We start from the raw sequence: 15,712 nt of genomic DNA, 5'->3' as shown, positions 1-15,712 counted from the left end.
TTTCCCACGCTGTTTGGCCATCAAACGTGGGTGGTTTTAAAATTTTGCTACTTCTAATTATGCCTGGATCAACGATGGAAGAGGAAATGGCTGTTTGTTCGGATTCGACATTAGTAACTGAAACAATATGAGATAAAGAAGCTTGGGTATTAATTTTGTTTGCTAACTCTACTATTTGTTTTTCTAAACTATATTTCAAATCGTTTTGTTGCTGCTTTAAATCGTTTTGTTGCTGTTCTATTTTATTTTCTAAATGATTTTGTTGTTGGTCTATTTTGTTTTCTAAATAATTTTGTTGTTGTTCTATTTTATTATCTAAACAGTTTTGTTTTTCTTCTAATATATCTATTTTATTAGTAATTCGACTTAGCTCTAACTGAAAATGCTCGTGAATTTGGGACAAACTATTCATAATTTCTACCTCTGCTTGTCTACGCCTCTCCTCCTCTTCTTTTCTAAGCTTTTTATCTTCCTCTTTCTCTTCTTGCCTACGTTTCTCTTCATTTTCTTTCTCTTCTTGCCTACGCTTCTCTTCATTTTCTTTCTCTTCTTGCCTACGTTTCTCTTCATTTTCTTTCTCTTCTTGCCTACGTTTCTCTTCATTTTCTTTCTCTTCTTGCCTACGTTTCTCTTCATTTTCTTTCATTTTTAAAAACCATGCTGGTGGTCCGGATGTATCCATTTCCTTCTCAACTTTAGATGATCTGGTATTTACCATAAACAATTCTCAATATCTTCTTCAATATCTCTTAAATCCCACCGCTGTCACCAATGTTACAACTTTTTCAAAGTAACTTTATTCAAACTCAAATACAATATAAACTTTAACAAACTGACAACTTTCAACTACTAAATCTGAATTACAACTGAACTATAGAATGTCAAACACATAATGTTTATATAGTTTTCTGACGTTCTAGATGTCACCAGACATTTCTGGGTTATTCCATGACATCCAGAATATTCTCGTACGTGACTACTTCTTCTTTCACGTCGAGGGACTCTTTCTATGTAGGAACAATCTACGGAACTGTCATAACAATATATTATAATACGTGCAATAAACTAATATTTAGATATTATTTACTAATTTATTTCAAATTTATCTTATTGTGTTCATGTTTTAAGGTGATACAGTAGCGATCAACAGGTAGCCAAAACGCGTTCCAAGATTGCGGCTGTAATTTTGAATATTTTTTCGAGATATTTGGCACACGTATTCGTAATGTAATAAAGAATGGCGGTACAGAGCCCAATTTGAAAAATATCTTAATATGTGGAAATTCCTCTGTAATTAAATACAATATTAAAAAAGCGAGCCTGTACCGCCATTAAGAAGAACAAAAAAATACACTTTCTTCAAATAAACTTTTTTATCCGATGCCTAGATTTTATGTCATTTTGGCAATGAAATAAAAAAATTTAGTAGTTCCAAAATGACACAAACTCTAGGCATCGGATAAAAAAGTTTATTTGAAGAAAGTGTATTTTTTTGTTCTTCTTAATGGCGGTACAGGCTTGTTTTTTTAATATTGTATTTAATTACAGAGTAATTTCCACATATTAATATATTTTTCAAATTGGGCTCTGTACCACCATTCTTTATTATATTACGAATATGGGTGCCAAATATCTCGAAAAATATTTAAAATTACAGCCGCAATCTTGGAACGCGTTTTCGCTACCTGTTGATCGCTACTGTTTTCTCTTAATGAAATTAGCGTGATTATTTCATTCATAGGAGATTCTGACCAATAGAAAGCTACAAAAATCTGAATTAAATCGATAATTTTTGATAATCTTCCGTCGTTAAGTATATTACGTCAGATGCCCTTCGTTGCTCCGAAAAAATACATTCAGTGACATTAATGACAATTAATGTTTTAAAAATTATAAAAGTGATGACTTTCAATCGTCAAATATTTATAAAAACTCTGTGTTTAATTGTACTAATTTGTACTTACATAAATAAATTACAATAAAATTTTGGTTTTGAACAGTTTTATTTATGAAATAATAATCGCAACAAATTGCACTCGATCTCTAAAATTAATATAGAATTTTTGCCCTCGTGACACTTTGACATAATTTCAGTCGCCTTCGGCTCGTGAAATTAAAACTGTCAAAGTGTCACTCGGGAAAAATTCAATAATTTTAGAGCTCTTGTGCAATTACTACTGATAATGCGATGAAATAAAATTATTTTGACATAATATTTAAATGTCAGATCAGTAGACAATTACAATGGTTTTGGAAACCAATATCGTCGTCGTGGTAACCCATTATATTGAAAGTTTGGTTTTGACAACGTTGTCAAAGAATTAATTTGTGTATTTTTACTTCTAAATAAAAATTGATATAACTCTATTTTGTGTGGCTTTTTCCCAAACGTAGGCCCTAAAAAAATATTGTTCCTAACTCATGCGGAAAGTGTCTTCCCCGCACACGACTGCTTGCCCGAACTCCGCTATGGCGTCGTTCGGGTCAAAGGCAGTCTCGTGCGTGAAAGTATCACTTTCCGCACTAGTTAGGAAAATAACTATTTATTCACTACGTACGTAAATTCAAGTTCAAACCTTGTTCAGTCAGTTGCTGGTAAGTATTTTGGGCTTATTCTATTTAAAAATATTTATTGTTTTTTAATCGTTAATGAAGCGCTTATAACAGGATGCGATTAAATTTAAAAAATAATTGCAGAAGCCCTTATTTGTTTGGAACGATAAAAAAACAAATAAAATGTTTGAGACGAAAAGTTGATTTTTACAGTTTTTTAACAAAATTGTTTAAATAAAATTGAAATCTCTATTTGCATGAGTGACTTCTTGACTCTTATTTTGAGGTATTTCACGAATGTGATTTTGCAAAAATATCTCATGGGAATATTTTTCGAACAGATCCGAGCTTCCCGGAAAATAAAAACAATGCTTTAAATGAAATAAGTCGAAAATATTTATAGTAGGTTGATAAAAATTACAAGCCGAGGTTGCCGTGAACAAATTTAGAATAGCCATGTTAATTTCCAATGTTCGGAACGGACACGGCAACATCAAGAAGAAGTACAAAATGGTTATAAACCGTTTTATAATTTGCCTGGCTTTGATGCATTTTTTTTTAAATAGCTATTAGTAGATCGATTGTTTTCGTGAATACATTACATATTTTAAAAATAATACACCATCAATAAAGCACAGGTTTGCATAAAAATGCATATTTTATTATGACATATAAATGATGCGATTTTAAAGCATCGACACATATATTATACTCCTACAGAATAAATAAAAAGAGAGTTCAAACATTTTCCTTTTTGGAATATTTAAACCATCCCATAAGCCTACCTCTCTATTTGCCACTCATAGTTGTTGTCGATTAAGGTAAGCTATGTGATGAGTAATGTGATGAAAATGAATATTCCGCAATATTATTTTCTATAATATATTGTGACCTGTATTTCAAATTTAAACCTAATCAAAACAAAAATGTAGAAAATAATGTCAACAAAACATAATTATAGCAAAAAAACAAGACACTATAGCAATCAATATCTAAAATTATTACTTTCCAGAAATTAAAATTCCTTCAAAAGTTCAGAAAATGATGAAACATTTCATAATTTTATACTTGTATAGGCGTGATGGCCCCTAGTATACATTAGGCTTTTCAATATTTATATTATTGATTGAGATGATCTAAAAGTTGAAATCTACCGGGTGTAACAAAAATACAGGCCATAAATTTAATCACATATTCTTGGACCAAAAATAGTTCGATTGAACCTAACTTACCTTAGTACAAATGTGCACATAAAAAAAGCTACAGCCCTTTGAAGTTACAAAATGAAAATCGATTTTTTCTAATATATCGAAAACTTTTAGAGATTTTTTATTGAAAATGGACATGTGGTATTCTTATGATGGTAGTATCTTAAGAAAAAATTATAGTGAAATTTGGACACCCCTTAAAAATTTTATGGGGGTTTTGTTTCTTTAAAGCCTCCGAAACTTTTGTGTACGTTCCAATTTAATTATTATTGTAGTACCCTCAGTCAAACACAGTGTTTTAAAAAACACTTTTTCGAAAACTCAGTTTTTATCGAGATATTTTGAATATTTTTCTAATCCACCACATATTTGTATATGGTTAAGTACGATTACGGAGACTTGGTGATAATATGAAAATTTATTTATGATTTACATTTTTAGGTATATTTTGAACCATATTAAAAAAGAAGCCACATCTCAATAAAATGTGTTTTATCGAAAAAGAGGCAAAAAAGTTTTAAAAACACTGTGTTTAACTAATGGTATCGCAGTATTAGTTTAATTGGAACGTAGACGAACATTTGGGGGGTTTAAAGACACAAAACCTCCATAAATTCTTTATGTGAACATATTAAAAAAGAAGCCGCATCTCGATAAAAACTGCCTTATCGAGAAAATACTAAGAGGCAAAAAAGTTTTGAAAATATTGAATTTAACTAATGGTACCACAATAATAATTTAATTGGCACGTACACAAAAGTTTGGGGGGGTTTAAACGAACAAAACCCCATAAAATTTTTAGGGGGTGCACAAATTTCACTATAATTTTTCTTTAAGATGTTCCCGCCATAAGAATGCCACATGTCTATTTTCAATAAAAAATCTCTAATAGTTTTCGATATATTCGAGAAAATCGAGTTTCATTTTGTAACTTAAAAGGGCTGTAACTTTTTTATGTGCATATTTGCACTAAGGTAAGTTAGGTTCATTCGATTTATTTTCAGTTCCAGAATAGGTACTTTCATTTATGACCTGTATTTTTGTTACACCCTGTATTTTCAACAGGGAATTAAAGAATTAATAGTTTTAATACATGGTACTCTTTTATCATCACGCAACTATGTTTCTGGTCTTCATTTTGAGTCTTGTAATACTTGTAATATTCCGATTATTTTTGTGTCTATGGCTTATGGCAATAATTTATTGTTTTAGGTTTTGTATTTTTATTCTGTGGTGCTAGCATCAACTTTAACAGAAGCTATCAACGATGAAGATAATGGCCAATATCATCCAGATGATGAAGGAAGATATGTCCCAGATGATTCTGGCAAATATGTACCTGATTATAGTGGTGCATACCATGATGATGGTACTGGTCGGTACTCAGGAGACGATAGTGGAAAATATGCACACTTAGAAGGTACGGTTTTCTTTTTATTTCAACAGATTTTAAACGTTGTGTTTTATTTATTGCTTTAATATTTTGTTAAATTTTTTAATAGACATAATATGTCTCTGAACGAGTATATAATACTACCCACTAAGATGGTATGGCGTTTATCATACACAAGACCATTGATAAGAGAAGAATTTTATGTCTTAATAATGTCGATTACAAAACGCCTTAAGAAATAGCATGTCAACCGTATACTATGTTTATTTATTGCAATAATCGGCAAAAAGTAACGGACGTCATTGCAGAATAAGAAATGGAAACCAAAAATGAAGGAGGCACCCGCTAAATATAAATTTGCCAAGAAGAATATGTGATATCAAACACTTGGTATAATCTGCCTTAAGATAAACTGAAGACAAGAACGCAAAATGTTAAAGAAACATTAAAGCACGTTTTAACACAAAGGAAAAAGAAAAATTAACAAATAAACATAACAACGAACTAAAGAAAACAAATATAACAAGAGATAGAAAAGTAGAAGATGCATGGCAAAGCATAAACAAATAATATATTATGTGAAGATACTTGGTGCAATTTTTAATCCCCTGAATTTTTTGCATATAAATATTATTGCGAATTCCGAAGACGTTGTAGGTTACTTGGCGTAAATAAAAAAGTTTCCTGAGTAAGTGGAAGTTGAGGATTTTGCTTGTAGTCAAACGTCAGACCACATACACTGGCATATGTGTTTTAGGTATATCTCTGCAATTCGTGCTCTTTTATTGTAGAACTTTTTTGCACATCTTTTGCACATTCAGAGCAGGTGTCTACCTGTGGACGTGCTAAAAGCAGAGGAAAATGTTCCTGGAAAAATCTTTAAATAATTATTTTTTTATGAATCATTGTTAGCAAATTATTAGCAAATTTAATTTGTTTTTTGGTCTAAATAATGATTCCTTTTCCTGTGTAATGTGCAATCTTAGTAGGAAAACTCTTAATATGAGTCTGAATCTGATGTAGATACTAAATTCTCAGATTTATCATTCTATGACATATTTTCCACGTTTATCTAGTGGTGCTTTTACTTGCATAAAAAGTTTAGAAATTCTTCTAATTTGCTTATGATACACTATCAATTTCCATGAAAGCTTTTTTGCAAATAATAATTTTACCATCCGAGCCTGTCAGGGAGTGACTAAAGTTATGTCATTTATTCTCGGGATCTTCGTTTAGAGATCGTCTCTGTTTCACTCCACACTTTCCCATAAGTCCTTGTAATCTTGTGCATTGTTGGTAAGCATGCTTCTGAATTTAGCAAGTATTTCAGCCCTTATATCCGCATTAAATTTTTCAAAGCAGTTTAAGTCTTATCGACATTCCCCTCCTAGTTTTTTTGCACGTAAAACATTACCTCTATACAAATTGAAGAGTCTCAGATGCAGAATGCACCAATTTAATAAAAATTAAAATGGTAAATAGTGATTTAAACTTGAGACTTTTCGCGTTAAAAGTTCTTACTGGTACATCCTTAATCTGCGACTTTTTCAATTAATAAGACAGCAGACGACGAATATAGAAAACGAAAGGGAAACGATCACATTCCGCCTTCATTCGTCTAGGAAAAGGACAGCAGAGAAACTTTCAGTACTCAAACCGAGTAAAGGAAATAAAATAATAAATGATGGTTTTGCTTGTTTTCGATTCATAGGGTTGCACTTTCAACCCTCTGAATCGAAACAAGCAAAACCATTATTTATTATTTTATTACCTCTATAATTTTAATATTCTTCCCCGCACAGCCTCGCTTTCTTAATAATTTTTGAATAAATTTATAGTTGCTTTTTGGTCCTATCTTTTTTCACTTTTTTCTGTATTTAGAATTCCGTCCTGCAAGTACTTACTTCATTATTTTTTATGGGTTTTGTTTTATTGAGAAAGTCATTAACTACAGTTTTATTGGAAAAAAATGCATACTCGATTGTTAGAAATTCTTGACGAATAAGTAATATGTTTTAGTTGATCTAGTGGTTCTAGTTCATCATCATCAACCCGTACGCGTCCACTGCTGGACATAGGTCTCCCTCAGCTCTTTCCATCTTTCTCTGTTTTGTGCGGCTTGCATCCAGTTGCCGACGATACGTTTCAGATCGTCAGCCCATCTGGTTGGTGGTCGTCCTCTGCTCCGTAGTGCTTCTTCCCGTGGCCTCCACTCGACAATACGTTTTGTCCATCGGTTGTCTGACAATCTGGCGACGTGTCCTGCCCAATTCCACTTAAGCGACGCGATTCTTTCGACGGCGTCCGCTGTTTTTGTTCTACGACGTATTTCTTCGTTTGGGATTCGGTCCCTCAGGGAGACACCCAACATCTGGCGCTCCATAGCCCTTTGAGTTATGCGAATCTTGTTCACTACCTTTTTTGTGAGTGTTAATGTTTCCGCTCCATAAGTGAGTACAGGCAATACACACTGGTCAAAGATTTTCCTTTTCAGGCATATGGGTAAGTCCGATTTAAATGCATAGCTCAGTTTACCAAACGCTGCCCAGGCTAATCCTATGCGACGTGGGAGCTCGCACGTCTGGTTATCTCTTCCCAATCGAATTTCATGTCCCAAGTACTTATAAGATGCAGTCTGCTCAATATTCATTCCATCAAGAACAATATTACGATTTAGCACCAGATTAGTCATTATTTGCGTCTTGTTGATGTTAATCTTTAGTCCGACCTCTAAGGAAGCGTGATATAACTTGTTCAACATTATTATTGCATCATCCATACGATCGGCTATAAGGACGATGTCATCTGCGAATCTCAAATGACTGAGCTTCTCTCCATTTATGTTGATACAATATTCGTTCAGATCTGCCTTCTTAAAACTGTGTTCCAAAAGGGTTGTGAACAGCTTTGGTGAGATGGTGTCTCCTTGCCGTACTCCTCGCTGTATACAGAATTTATTTGTTTGTTGATCAGATAGTCTTACGCTAGCCGTTGCGTTGTGGTAGATATATTTTATCATGTTAGTATAGCGATAATCTATTCGGCATTCTGTCAATGCTTTTAACATTTTCTGCTGGTTTATCGTATCGAACGCTTTCTCGTAGTCCACGAATATCAGTGCCAATGGTTTGTTGTATTCCGCAGACTTCTCGATCAAGTTTTTTATTACCAGTAAGTGGTCGTTAGTGCTGTATCCGGATCTGAAGCCAGCTTGTTCTCTAGGCTGATAGAAGTCTAACTTAGCCTCCAGTCTCTTTTTGATAATTTTTGTGAAAAGTTTATATATGTGTGATAGCAGACTGATAGGACGGTAGTTTTTTAGATCTGTTATGTCACCTTTCTTGTGCAATAAAACAATGACTGCATTGTTCCATTGAGAAGGCGTTTTTCCTTGGTAAATGCATTCGGTGAAAAGTTTGGCCAAAACCTGGATAATTTTATTTCCACCTTGTTTGATTGCCTCGATCACTACTCCGTCATCGCCAGGGGATTTATTATTTTTCATTTCTGAAAGTGTCTTTTTAACTTCGTATGGTGTTACTTCTGGCATTAATTCTGATCCCTGGTTTGTGATTTTGGACAGGAGCTGATCTTGCCCTGCGTTGGTGCTCTCATACATTTCGCGATAAAACGATTCGACAACCTTAAGGATTTCGGCTCTATCCGTAGCAATGCTGTTGTCTTTATTTCTTATTCTGTACATATTTTTGTTGCCAATGTTATTCGTATTTCGCCGCAAAACTTTTAAACTTTTGTTTTCTTGAATTATTTGAGTTATTTCTCTTGTATTGTTTTCTCTTATGTCTTTTCGGATCGACCGATGGATATCTTTATTTAATTTCTTCAGTGTTGTGTAGTTGGAGTCGTATTTTTCCGTCAGTTGTCTTCTTTTACTTATTAACTCTTTGGTATTTTGGCTTAATTTTTCTTTATGGGTCACGACCGTCGGGCAGCACTCCCTTTCGGTTTCTTTAAGTGCCTCCGTTATGAGATTATTTGCTAGTTCGATGTCTTCTATTTCGTTTTCTAAGTCTTGTATACGTCTGGTTAGTATATCTTCATAGAGGTCGTTGTTTTCTGGAGGAATCCATTTCTTCTTTCGTGTTTTGAAGACCATCTTTGTTCTTTCCAAGTTGACATTTAATTGTATCCTTGCTCGGATTAATCTGTGGTCGCTTCCTATCGAAAATTTGTTAAGTACTTCAATATCTTTAATTATTTCTTTTCTGTTCGTTATGATAAAATCTATCTCATTTTTGACACTGCCATCTGGGCTTATCCATGTCCATTTACGCTGAGGCTTTTTATCGAAAAAAGAGTTCATCACGGATAAATTTTCCTGGTGTAAGAAGTTAAGCAGTCTTTGCCCTCGTTCATTTCTTTCGCCGTAGCCATACTTGCCTATTGCTACTTCTGCATCATCTTGTTTAAAGCCCATTTTCGCGTTAAAGTCGCCCATAACTATTGTGTAGTATGCTGGTGTAGTATGTAATGCTGTTTGTAGGTCGTCATAAAATATTTCAGTTTCTTCATCCGAGTGGCTAGTCGTTGGAGCATATGTCTGGATTATCTTAAGGTTATATCTTGCATTTAATTTGAAGATGAGGTACACAATCCTGGGACTTATGCTGTTAATTTTAATTATATTTTGGGCGTGCTTTCTATGTATAATGAATCCTACTCCACCATTTGAAGTGTCTTCTTCTCCTCTAAAATGAAATAAGTGCCCCGATTTAAGGGTAATTTGCGCTTCTCCTCTTCGTCTGATTTCACTGAGGCCGATGATGTCCCATTTTATTGTTTTCAGTTCTTCCTCCAGTTCCATCAACTTCTGGTCCGATATAAGAGTTCTAACATTATATGAGGTGATATGCATTTGTAGTTCTTTGTGGTAGCCTGATCTTTTCCGGGGATTCTTAGCACCCTCTGCTCCAACCCTTTTCCACCCGCTACCTTGGCTGGGGGTGTTGGAGCCGCCGGAGACTGAGGGCCGTTCAGTAGTTTCGTCTTTCATGGAAATTTGAATTTGGGGTTTTAGCCATTAAAACGCCACGCTTGGCTAGTGCGTGTTGGCGAGTTGGTTAGGATGTGGAAGGAGGAAATGGTGGAGATGGGAATGCTTTGGGTTTGGACATGGTTTCCCAGGTAAAGGGATGTTGGGGAAATCCATGAGCTCGCGTAGGGCAGGTGTGCTATTCCTGAAGTAGATCTATTCCCTACCGGGATCGCAGAGAAGTAACTACCCGCTACCACTCAGTGGTTCTAGTTGCAGTAAATATAATAGTCTTGCAATTTTGCGCCAATAATTAAATCGAAAATAATAGCTTGTTCTTTTAGTGGAGATTTTCGACTAGGTTTATTATTTGGACCTAGTTTATTGAGATGCAACAGTATACACCAGTACAGTATATTGTTTTGAGAAGTGATAGGAATTTCCGTTGTTGATAAATTATTATTCACCATTTTATTTTTAAATATAAATAAAACAAAAGACTAAGTTTTAAAATAAAACACTTTATTTTAATAATAGCCATATCTAAGTACGGCTCTGACTTTAATGGATGTTGATAAAAAACGAGTCCGATGTGTTGATTAATGATTGTATTTAGTTTGATTTCAAAAATGAATACATATATATTTTTGTTTTTATGTTTTCTATAACATTAACTTTGTAAAGTAAAAAATATCACTTTTTAGTCTATAATGTGCGACCGCTCCCGTATGAAAAAAATTGTGATTCGGTTTCTTTGCGGAATCCTGTTCAAAAATCGAACGAAATGAAAAATCTTCCGTTATAAATTTCTTTAGGTTTTTTGGGTCATGCTAAATAAAAAAGGTCTCCTGTCATTTTTCTAAAAATTGGTAGTTTTAAATTGAATTTTAAACATTCTAGGCCTGGATCGCGCGTACCAAAAAAAATTATTAATAGCCAGCTGAAAATTTGTTAATAGCTTAATGGTGTCGGACAAACTTTGATGTCGAGGAACACTGGAACAGGGGAAATTTTAATTGTGGCACAGGTTAAAAGTTTCGAACGACCGACTACGAAAACATTACATGTATTTTGTCGGACAGAACTTATAATTGATTTGATACCCTTTCATTAAACTCTCATGCAAAAACCAGACTGCTAATAGCTTAATGGTGTCGGACAAACTTTGATGTCCAGGAACACTGGAACAGGGGAAGTTTTAATTGTGGCACAGGTTGAACGTTTCGAACGACCGACTACGAAAACGTTACATGTATTTTGTCGGACAGAACTTCGAACTCTCAGTTCTGAGATGATGAGAGTCTTCAAACTCTCATGCAAAAATCAGACTGCTATTTATCACCATCATAATTCCAGTCATTTGGCATGTTCTATGTGTCGAACTTATTAAAATGCCCAACATATCTGTCTGACGAAGATCTCATATATTATGTAAAGTTTGCTATTGTGTGTGTGTGCGTTTTTTTTATAGAGGTAGGAAATATATTTACGTATCATCAGCACTAGATGACCAGCCTGGTATGTCGGACTCGTGAGTTACAATGCCGACTAAAACCCTTTCTTCTGCCTTTGTTTCCCCCGCTGACCTACCGTGAGGTATTACTGCACGGGTGGAGGATCTAAATTTTTTTTGCTCTTCCTTCGTGCTGTCAAAGTTTTCTTCTAATCGTCTCTATTTTCTGCTCGTGTCCTTTCAATTCGACGAAGTTCCTGGAGAACTTGCATCGCAAAGGTGCTGATTGCATCCCAAGCTGCTGTCGATGAGAGCATTGTTCCTACTAAGGTCTCCGGTCAGATTTTTTGGTTGATAATCGTTTCCAGAGAATTGCGCAGCAAGTTGAAACGAGGACACACGAAGAACACGTGCTCCACGTCTTCACTTATTCCGAGACAGGATGAGCACTCTGGAGAGTCGTTATTTTAAAGCGGTATAAGTATGCTCGAAAGCAGCCATGCCCTGAGAGCATCTGCGTCAAATAGTAATTGACCTCACCATGTGTGCGATTCAGCCAGACATTTAGCTGTGGTATAAGACGATGTGTCCATCTGCCGTTTGTTGTGGAATCCCACTGTATTTGCCATCGTCTAATGCTGTTTTGGCGTTCTCTTCTTCTATGTTCATCTCTCTCAGTTCTTTGCCGATAAAAGCTAGCTTCTAAACTAAGCTTTCTTCAGCAAACACTCCAATAGGTAGCATTCCGGCTATGACGTGTATTGCATCATCAGATACTGTGCGGAATGCGCTGGCAACTCTCAGTGCGCTCAAGCGATACACTGATGCAATCTTTCTCCGTGATTTTTGAGTTCCGAGGGCGTCAGCCCAAATGGATATTCTATCGGTTAATACTGAGGTAATTACTGACGACAGTAATATTCTCCTGATTTGTTTTGGGCCACCTATATTCGGCATTAGCCGTGACAAGGCTGCTCTGACTACTGACGCTTTAGCACTCACATGCTCCACCTGCTGCTTGAAACTTAGTTTGGCATCAATCATCACACTCAAGTAACGAATGAATGGTTGTGATGTGATTTTATGTTCTCTCATATTCAGCGTGACAGTTTCCATCTGTTTCCTACTAGTAATAAGTATTGCCTCAGTTTTGTGCTTAGCTAATTTTAAATTAACTGTATTCATTAACTGGCAGATTCTATCGAAGATGATGTCAAATGTGAGATTCATTTCTTCAAGGTACTTTGCGACAATGACCACAGCCACGTCATCGGCATATGCCACGAGCCTAGCACCCCTTGGTAATTCTACCTTTAATAGTCCATCATACATAATATTCCACAAGAGAGGTCCTAGTACAGAACCTTGTGGTACTCCTCCAGTGATTCTGAATTCCTTGGGGCCAGACTTTGTGTCATACTTTAAAAGTCGATCAGTAAAGTAGCTCGTCACTATCCTTGTTAAATATGCCGGTACATTAATTTCGATAAGACCTCGCATAATGCAATCCCAGTTGGCGGAGTTGAAAGCAGTTTTGATATCCATTGTGGGTACGAAACAATACTTCTTCGTACCCCTATTCCATCTGGTGCCTGCAATCGCACCCTTAGCTGTGTTAACTGTTAACGACAAGATTAATTGCATCCAGTGTTGAGCGACCTTTTCGAAAACCATGCTGATTGCTATTGAGTAGTGGTTCAACTGCCGCTTAGATTCTTTGATGGATTATTCGTTCTAGAATCTTGCCAGCTGTATCTAGCATACAGAGAGGATGATAAGATGAAGGTTCTTCCGGTGGTTTCTTCTCTTTTGGGAGAAGCACTAATCTCTGTTGCTTCCATATGTGCGGGAAAGTGCCCTCTTTGATGCATGTATTGTAAACCTCCAGGAATATTTCCGGTGATTTGTTGATAGCTGCTTTTAAAGCGATGTTTGGGACTCCATCTAAGCTTGGAGTTTTATTGTTTCCTACTCTATTACATACTACTCGATTTGATGAAAGAAATTCTTTTGGGGGAAAAGTGTAGTAACAATCTTCTCTAGAAGTTGAGGACATGTAGGAGTAAGCATTGATTGGCTTTTCAGGTGAGTCACAACTACCTTATATGGTCTGCCCCACGGATAATTCTCTATCTCATTGAAAAGCTCTATCCAGCATTGTTTTGCTAGCAAAACGGTTGTTTGCAGCAAACAACCTGCTAGTTTTCACAATCACAAACTTGTCAGGATGACATGTTCCACAATTAAAATCACGTTCTACAATTAAAACCTGCCCTATTCAAGCTATTAACAAATTTTCAGCTTGCTATTAATAAACTTTTTTTAAAGCACAGGATCCAGGCCTATTCAATTTAAAGATTCTGATGAATAGACGGGGCTTACTTCAATTTAGATCATTGTTTTTAATTGTTAATTATGTGCGTCTACTCGACTTCTGGTTTGTTTAAAGGGGCCATTTTTTTAACAGGAATCCGCAAAGAAACCCAATTAGAAATTTTACAGGAGCGGTCTCAAAACATGTACCTACTATTTGTAAATAATTTACTACAGTGAAACTACTTTTATAAAATGGCAAATATATCGGAAATGAAATTAAGGACACTATATTCGCCGGTCCGGAAAAAGAATGACGTAACCGAAAAAGCAACATTCTTCAGGAGAGCAAATAAAAACGATTTTTAAATATTTCAAATAGGGATTAAATATCCAGAAGCTTCGGTATAACGTTTATTTTTAAAGCGATAATTTCTATTTTCGTCCCTATTGGTTCGAAAATTGTTATTTTAATTTAATTCCCCCGTTTCCAACCCTATCTACAGTTGCGTCATTCTTCGTCTTAATTTTTTACATATCTAAAATAGTAATTAGGTGAGAAGTAATCATGTACGAGCATCGGCATGGCATTTATTCTTACAATGGCTTTTGTTTTCATCCCTATTGATTTAAATTTCATTATTTTAATTTAATCCCCCCATTTTCAACCCTAGCTACGGTTGCGACATTTTACATCTTAAAACGATTATTTTGCTGTATTATATAGAAAATTATTTTTCTGTGCGAAAAAACGATTTTTAAATAGTTGGCATGGCGTTTATTCTTACAACGATGTTTTATTTTTATCCCTATTAGTTCAAATTTGATTTTTATAATTTAATCCTCCATTTTCAACCCTATCTACAGTGACGTAGTCGTGCATCTGAAACAAGGTCTATACAAAGGTACGTACCTATTTCAATAACGACGCAACTACCTTGCAGTGGCTTAGCACCTAGTTACAGTTCTGTCGTTTTGTATTATCTGTACACAGTATTTTTGAAGTTAATTTCCCAATAAGCAGGAATTGACAAAATTTGCAGTTATTGTTTTTCTGGACCGGCGATGTAGTTCTGAATCAGGTCCGATCTCCTATGTGTCATGTTCTACAAAATAACATTTTTTTTAATTTAAACTACCACGAGGCGGTATCTTGGTTATTTACAACTAGTCACAAAATATTAGACTAACGAACAAGTTTTTTTTATTGGCAATCTTAAAACTAATTTTTGTTGAGTTCTCCCCAATGGTATTCCTGAATTTTCTTAGCCAGCTTAAACCTAGCACTTAACTAGCACTAACTCGAAAGGTTTAGTTCTTTTGAGTCTTCTCACTATTCCATGCTGATCCAGGAGTTGAATAGCCTCTACGTTTGCATGGTTATGAAGTTTGTTTTCATGTCTCTTTGCGAATACTTTAATGATATTTGCCATGATTTCCACACCTAGGTATCTGTGTAGATACGTCTTATGTACCAGGGAGCATTTACAATATCTCTTAGTACTTTATTTTGAAAATTTTGGATCATTTTGATGTTACATCTCCAGATCTGTATATGTCCCCAGCCATATGTCCATACCGGCTTAGTAATTGTTTATATATCATGAGCTTTTTATGTACTGACAGTTCTAAATTTCTTCCGAGCAGGTAGTACACTTTTCTATATTTGATGTTCAATTCTATTTCTTTCTTATTGATGTGTTCTTTCCATCTCAGCCTGATATATCTAGGTTTATACCCAAATATTTTGCTGTATTGACGTAATATGGTATAGTAGTGCCATTTATTACTATTGGAGT

At 35.0% G+C, this 15,712-nt stretch overlaps 1 protein-coding gene across 1 annotated transcript in view; it reads left to right on the top strand.

Moving 5' to 3' along the window:
* LOC126889358 (larval cuticle protein LCP-30-like) overlaps window positions 1-15,712 on the top strand; it is an 87,773-nt gene that overhangs the window by 34,858 nt on the left and 37,203 nt on the right. The window contains exon 2 of the mRNA XM_050657604.1: window positions 4,974-5,181. Within this exon, the coding sequence (XP_050513561.1) occupies window positions 4,974-5,181 (208 nt within the window). The remainder of the gene's footprint in view (window positions 1-4,973; window positions 5,182-15,712) is intronic.

Source organism: Diabrotica virgifera, chromosome 8 (genome assembly GCF_917563875.1).
Source record: "Diabrotica virgifera virgifera chromosome 8, PGI_DIABVI_V3a".
Taxonomy (NCBI): Eukaryota; Metazoa; Arthropoda; class Insecta; order Coleoptera; family Chrysomelidae; genus Diabrotica; species Diabrotica virgifera.
This window is presented reverse-complemented; position numbering and strand designations above follow the sequence as displayed.